Source organism: Penaeus japonicus, unplaced genomic scaffold, assembly GCF_977035675.1.
Source record: "Penaeus japonicus unplaced genomic scaffold, GWHDUDI00000001_assembly GWHDUDI00000022, whole genome shotgun sequence".
Classification (NCBI taxonomy): domain Eukaryota; kingdom Metazoa; phylum Arthropoda; class Malacostraca; order Decapoda; family Penaeidae; genus Penaeus; species Penaeus japonicus.
In genome coordinates, this window is record NW_028234424.1 from 11,781,780 (window position 1) to 11,789,279 (window position 7,500).

A 7,500-nucleotide genomic window follows, 5' to 3' on the forward strand; every position below is an offset into this window, starting at 1 on the left:
AATACGTGATTCAAGAGTATGGCTGGCGTGGCTCTTTCCTCTTCAACGGCGCTCTGAGCCTCCAGATTATGGTGTTAGGCGCTTTGGTCTTCCCTCTGCAGCTCACACCTTCACAGGAGTTCCTTAAGGACCTCCAGGAACAGACAGAAAAATTTCCTGGTTCTATTGCCACAGTGAGAGGGATGGCAACTTCCAGAAGTCGCGTGTTTTTCGAAAAATCTTTAAATGACAGGTTCGATCCAAAGATACTTGCTTACAGTGTTTTGTTTCAATATGTAGTGCATGGACTAATTTTGAATGTTATATACAACACATAGTAATAATACGTGGAGTCTAGTCTAGGAATGATATATAGATGAATAGAAGAATAGATAGAACAGACTGATGCACACTGATTGCTATCTCCCCCCGCCCCAGGTCTTTCTCCAGCCTGCGTCTGTCGGCCGGCGCCAGCTACCTGTCGCACTCGCTCCTGAGCCTGACGGAGCCGCGCCACGTGCCCCGCTTCACCACCAACCTGGACCCCGGCATCACCTCCAACCAGCACAGCTTCTGCTCCAGAGGCTCACACCTGGCTATCGGCAGCCTAAGGTTAGATTTTTTATTATTCATTTCCCGCATTTATTATTCTTATCTTATTATTCTTATCTTATTTGTTCGTTGTTATATTGCTGTGTCTTTATGACAGCTCTTGCTCAGAGATTTAGCGTTCGATGGCACGCTTATCCGCGCCGTCCCATCTTCCCCACAGATCAAACGGCCACAGCTTCTGCAATCGCGACTCCCAAGCGGAGCTGTCGCACTCGGACCTCCGATCGAATCAATACAGCTTCCCGCACAGAGATTCCCACGTGGAGTTCGGCCTCTTCTCGAGGAATCAAAGCTTCTGTTCTCGCCGTGATTCTCAGGTGCGAAATTTACATATACGTACGTTTCTGTCTTTTTGTGTCCTCGTGTATAAGGATGTATCTATTGTCCTGCTCGATGGATGATAAGACTGAGTCATAGTATTGTTACGAATAACTAGTTCTTATTGACTGATAAAATGATTTATAAAAATCTTCATGACATACCGGGATATGGCTTCGCTTTTCCAATTTTGTTCGTTTTAACAAGGTCTTGCTCTACCCTTGATGCAAGCCATTGCAAGTTTTATGTTAACCTTTTCTCCCAGAGTCATTGACTTTAGAAATCATGTTAGCTCTTGGTATTCTTCCTTCTCATCCTCTTCTCTCACACTTCTCTCCGTTCGCTTAAATCCCTTCTTTTGTTTGTCTGTTCTTTTCGACAATAAACCCCCTTTCTGTAGTATGACGGAGATATCGATGCTGCAAGACCCAACGTCAATGGAATCGAGAAGGCGAGATTCCTGCTGAGGGAGGGAGACTGCGACCTCAGCTGCTGCGTCGATGAGCTGGAGGAGGCTGGCGCGGGCGACGCTCACCAGGTACTGCGACTCCGCCCAGATGCGTGTCCTCTTAATAGCACTAAGGTCTTTCTGATCACAATCGCTGCCTTGCGTGTATATTCGGTGAGAGTTCAAGGTTTCAGATTATGGAGTATATTTCGAAATTTCTACTATATTCATCTATTCTTTTAGAACTGGGGCAGTGAGCGCAAGTCCTTGTGCACACTTTTGGTTAAGAAACTGAAGATTCGGACACAGAAAGCCATTAAATCATTAATTGGGTAAGTTTTGAGTTTTTACTTCTGAATATTGCAAGTGAATAATTCGATTATATTTTACATTTAAGACACTTTTATAAGCGTTATAAGTATCTTATTTTTTCAGCAATTCCTCTGATCACCCTCTGCTGGACACGCGAGTGTGGCTAATGGATTTCTCAGTCCTCTTCTGCATGCTGGGCACTCTTACCTTATATGTCATTTACAAGGTAAATTCCGCCAATCTATCTCAGTAGTCCATACATCAGTCATATATGATTATTCTGTAAACCTTGAGCTCCTAATATGATTGAAATGTTTTCGTGATGTTGATATTGATGTTGATGCAAGTATATGAAACATAAGAATACTGAAATGTTTATTCAAGTATGAGATTACTTTATTCCTTTCAGCTTGTCATCCTTGGAGCCCTGTATGCTCGGTACGTTCATTTCGTACCTCTTGCTCTGCTTTCCAGGATTTCGCCGACTCGGTGGGTCAAAGCGAATACTATTCTATGGCGCTGTCTGGCATTGGCATCGGCGACCTCTGCGGGCGCGTGAGCACCGGCCTTCTCATGACAATAAAGGTCCGTATCACATCAAACTTTTTCGCCGGTTATTTTTAATCACATTTCATCTCAACTTCATTAAAGAATGACGAGATTTCTTTGTGATATCTTTATCGTCACGACACGTAGGTTGATGTAAATATTCCACCGGCAGCAAGTGGACGCGGTGTTCACCTACGGGCTGGTCATGCTACTGTGCTCGCTGGTCATGATTGGGCACCTGTTTATCAACTCCACGGCGGCACTGCTCTCTCTCACTGCCCTCTTCGGCTGTCTCTACGGGAGCATGAACGTCCTCATAGCAGTGGCTCCGTCGAAGGAGTTCGGGAAAGAGAAGCTGGTAATGGTGTTCGGTTACATTCTCTTCTTCGGTGGAATCGGTGCTTTGGTCGGAGCTCCTCTGGCTGGTGAGTCCGCGACGGTGCATTACGTGCATAGATTACCTACACGCTTGATACGAATGAATTAGATCATTTCATTGCGACCCTACTTGTGAAATGCATGAATGTTCCAGAAAAATATCAGCGTCCATGAGTTATTCACCCAGTGTTCGAACTTCTCACTTGAGAACGAATGAACCATAAGATCACTTCCCGCCATTCCGCTGGTGTTCTATTTGCAGGATTCATCGTGGATCTCACGGGAAGCTACACGGGGGTCATCTGGTTCTCGGTGGCGAACCTGCTTTCTGGGACCGTGCTGATGTTCCTGTGTTATCTCATCAGCCAGAGGATGAAGCGGAAGAAGCAGCAGCTGCCGGGCGAAGAGGTCTGAAGCGGAAATCAACGCGTGGGATTTTCTTCCAGAGACTTAGCTGTGGTGAGCACTGTTCTTGTGATATCTCAGACATAAGGAGGACAATCGGCCCACAAGTGGTTCAGTTCAGCCATTGGGAGGTGATTCTACCTCAGGAGCAGTTACATTAGTACACCTGTGATATAAAGACGTAAGAAGGTTATAAAGATTAGACATATAAAGATGTATTCTGTATCAAACTGCGCCACTGACAAAGCTGATGTACAAGATGAACAGATATCAGAATTAGGAAGACTGGAAAAGGAAGTCTATACTCAAAGCGGTGTAGAGCAAAACTGGTCAGTTGCTGAACACAGCTTTACTGTGTGCAAGGAAGGCGATGGACTGTGTATCACATAATTTCTTATGATGTACAGATAAAGTGTGAGCACGCCATATTCTCACTGCATACATTGTAAGATAAAAAAAAGTATATATTTTTAACTTCTTCAATTCCAGTGGCATGTAAAGTCTTCGTTTTGCAAGCTTCTGTTTACGAGTGCGTGGAAAATTATACTGTATATATTGTAAGTACATGTATACATATATGCTTAAATTAATTGATATCTATATCTATCTATCTATCTATATATATATATATACATATATATATGTATATATATATATATATATATATATATATATATATATATTTATATATACATACACACACACACACACACACACAAACCCACATGCACACATACATAAACACACATATATATAGTATAATGTTGAGTGTATCACTGTGTCTTGATAAATAAGAAATATTTTGTCAGGTTGTAAGGATTAAATGTTAATTTTCACAGATTTCATTTTTAATATAACTGGCTGTTAAAGTTATCGACGCTTTAAAATGTGAAATGTGATTTTCTATGGATCTTTAACTGGGAACAATTTTTTGGACTCACCACATAAGTGCAAGCATAAGTGACAATGAATCTCTAAACACACACCTTTCAGAATTATTTCTTGCTTTGTAACTGATACAGCCATAGACATACACTAATGGCAAATCATTTCGTAAAACTAAGTGAACAACTATGATGAAGTAGTAACTCTGTGCACTATCCATCGATGGAAATTGGATCAACAGAGTTACGAACAGTGCAAATATAGTGGAATCAAATTCTTTTTTAGTGCTTGCGTCCTCAAATCAGTTGACTGCGTCTTCCGACTGTTTTATGTACGATTAGTTTCATCTCGTCTGGGCGAACCGATGACCGCATGCCATCTTACTATGATAGTTCGTGCTAGCAAGTTTAAAGATTTCTTTTGGTGTCACGCTCTTGGTTCATCGTCTCCTGAATTATTTGCACATTGCAGGGGTTGTATAAAGAGCAAAATGCAAAATTTGTTCATGATAGAGATCTAGTTCCAAAGCAATAGAGGGAACACTGGTTCACTTCCAGACTGTTCTGTTTATGTACAAATGGATATCTTTCATGCAAATTAACACTGTTTACTAACTTTTGTAGGAAGTTAATAACAAGTGTACAATGGGTAAATTACATATCTTTATTTTTCTATCTGATGTATGTGTAGAGTTTCGTCCACACTTATAATCGTCTTTTCTTTATGTGGTTAGAGCAGCGTTAAAAATCGCTGATTTGTCAAATACAAGATACACTGTACATATATTAGCACGACATTTTATTTCTGCTAAAGACTGAGCACAGTTTGCACATACTGATTTGGCAGGACTTATGAACTGAATGAATACATACGTAAACTTGCATTGGCTGCAATGCCATATCCCAGCGAGGAAAGGTGCGCATTCGAAGAGGGTTCCGAGGTATAGTCCGTGTCAACGCAGGTTTCAGTCCAGATTTTCATGATGTCTAAATGTAAGCAACCTCTGTCTAGCACTGAATGTAGTAGATGCTGTCCCCGTTTCCCTGTGTAATACTGACTGTGTCTTCTCAGATTTCCTTTGCGATTTTTTTCATCAGACTAAGATCAGTATTTCCGTTATCTATCTATATCTATATATCTATCTAGCTATATATATATATATATATATATATATATATATATATATATATATATATATATATATATATATATGTCTGTGTGTGTGTGTATGCATTTATATATATATATATATATATATATATATATATATATATATATATATATATATATATGTGTGTGTGTGTGTGTGTGTGTGTGTGTGTGTGTGTGTGTGTGTGTGTGTGTGTATGTATATTATATATATATATATATATATATATATATATATATATATATATATATATATATATATCAAATGTATATGTATGTACTTATTTTCTTGTAAATTAAATTGTGTAAAAGACATTGTTCAAAGAAGTGGAGGTGATTCTCAGCCAATCATACGGCCACGTTCAGCCATGTTGAAGAAGCACTGCAGTCTCATGCTCAGAAGTGAACCATCGAGATTTTGCTGAACCGACTCGAAGTGCCTCAGCAGTCAGCGGGAAAGTACGACCGAATCTGAACGCGTTGAAGCGCTCAGTAGAAAGGATCTGCAAGGGACATTTCGCTTGGAATGATATTGATTCGAGTAAGAAAGCTGACTCATGTCTGAAGGAAAAGCAGCTTTTGGATCTACGAGACTAAGTTAAAAAGGGGAAATCCTCTTGTCTTTGTTTTTGTTTTTGTTTTTCTGAACCAGTCTGTCTCGGTTAAATTTTTCACTTTTATATTCTTTCCTATATGTAGTTGATAGCTGAACATTTATATTTCTTGTATATTCCTATTCATGTCTTTTTAAAAAAGGTCTTCTATGTAAAAAGACCAACTGTAAAATAAAGTATTGTCAATTCATTCTGGGGATTTTATTTACATATATTATTGAAAATACGACCAAAATAAAATGCAAATAGTGTTAAATGAAGTTCTGAAGAACACCATCAAAGAAGACATAATCATCCTTCAAATTCCTTTTAGAATATTACAATCATGTTAATTTCATAAATGTTAATTCAAGCAATGTTTATGAATTCATAAAACAATGCATGTTAATATGGCTTAATTGGCATACAGTAAATTTAAGTACAGAATGAAGGTGGTGATATTTATGATGATAGAAAAATCATGAGAATGATAATAATATCAGTAATAGTTATAATAACAGTAATAATGGTAATAACGATAATAATAGTAATAATAATAATTAAAGAAAGTAATTATAACATTAATGATAATGAGATCATAGATGATAAAGACGGTAGTGAAATATGCAACACTTATATCATGATAATAAAAGTAATGCATATTGATTGATGAACAATGGTAATAATAATAATGGAGAAATAGTACATAGTGTAAACATATCCAAACACAAACAAAGTGCGTAATAAAAAAAAAGGTTAAGTAGCTTCTGCCACGCTTATGCATGACTACCTCCTCCTGCCTGTTTGCATGGCTGTTGCAGCAAAGACGGGACGCTGCTACGCTTCGTGGCGCAGGCATCGCTCTCCCTCTGAGGAAAGGAAGGTCACGGGGCTGGCGCTTACGGCGAACGCTGGGAAAGGATGTCATTTCTCTTTTCTTTTTATAATCCTGTGGGGATTATGTATGTATGTATGTATGAGCATATGCTTGGATGACGTCATACCTCACCTGAAAGGACATTTCCTAAAATCAAATTCATTCACAAACTGAGTCATTGTCATCCTGTCCCTTTTAATAGTCTGACGATACATCGATGCAACAGGTTCATCAAACACTCAGTGCAAACGGCATGTCGCCTTTGACACGTGCGTGCGACGCCTTCACTGAGGGCAACACTGAGGACACTGAGCCACTGGGGATCGCATGGCGAACTGCCCTGCCCTCCCCAAGCAGGCAACTTGGGCAGGGCAACCTCAGCCACGCACGACGGGCATCGCTTTTCTTAGAAATCATCTAGGAGAGCGAGAGTCGTATACGATGCATCCGTGCGTTGCCCACACGAGTTGGTCCTGTGTGGTGATGTCAGCACTGCGTAGTATATTCCTTGTCTCATAGACTGATTATACGCATTGTTTACATGTACGTCAACTTGTTTACGTTCTATTGCAAACGAATTTTCCCTTTCTCTTTCCAAATCGTCCAGTCGTCAGTCAGTCGTACTTCTAGTTAAAGTGCATTTCCAACGCCCAGTCCTCAATCACCCGCAGTGGGCGTCCCTTCCCCGCAGCACAGACAGGGCCAGGCCGGCCACCAGCACCAGAGCCGCAGGTGCAGCCGAGGCCGCGGCCGAATCCAGAGACCTGGCTTGAGCAGCGGTTGCTGCCGCTCGGACGTCGCAGGCGTTCTGCAGTGATTCCACCAAGGCGGGATGCGAACTCGGACACTTGTTCAGCACAAGGAAGGGCAGCACATCGACGTTACACTCGTCCACATTTTCTGCGCAGGATATGCAGTGGGCGCTTTTGTAGATGGCACAGCTCTGGGAGAAAGGAAAGGCGTTCCTCACAATTAGGTTTGAATTGCGTTGCAAG

General features: G+C 40.6%; 2 protein-coding genes across 5 annotated transcripts in view; one reads left to right on the forward strand and one right to left on the reverse strand.

Annotated features, from left to right (window-relative positions):
* Positions 1-3,157, forward strand: part of LOC122249598 (monocarboxylate transporter 9) — a 31,292-nt gene extending 28,135 nt beyond the window's left edge. For all 4 annotated transcript variants that reach the window (XM_043010603.2, XM_043010602.2, XM_043010601.2 and 1 more), the window contains exons 7-15: positions 1-232; positions 418-591; positions 752-908; positions 1,310-1,447; positions 1,601-1,689; positions 1,793-1,895; positions 2,144-2,254; positions 2,391-2,643; positions 2,859-3,157. The exon at positions 1-232 is cut by the window's left edge and continues 13 nt beyond it. In XM_043010603.2, coding sequence (XP_042866537.1) covers positions 1-232; positions 418-591; positions 752-908; positions 1,310-1,447; positions 1,601-1,689; positions 1,793-1,895; positions 2,144-2,254; positions 2,391-2,643; positions 2,859-3,010 — 1,409 coding nt within the window. In that variant the 3' untranslated portion in view covers positions 3,011-3,157. The remainder of the gene's footprint in view (positions 233-417; positions 592-751; positions 909-1,309; positions 1,448-1,600; positions 1,690-1,792; positions 1,896-2,143; positions 2,255-2,390; positions 2,644-2,858) is intronic.
* Positions 3,158-5,842: 2,685 nt separating this feature from the next.
* Positions 5,843-7,500, reverse strand: part of LOC122249599 (uncharacterized) — a 15,820-nt gene continuing 14,162 nt past the window's right edge. Inside the window, exon 7 of the mRNA XM_086549219.1 lies at positions 5,843-7,448. Within this exon, the coding sequence (XP_086405345.1) occupies positions 7,167-7,448 (282 nt within the window). The 3' untranslated portion in view covers positions 5,843-7,166. The remainder of the gene's footprint in view (positions 7,449-7,500) is intronic.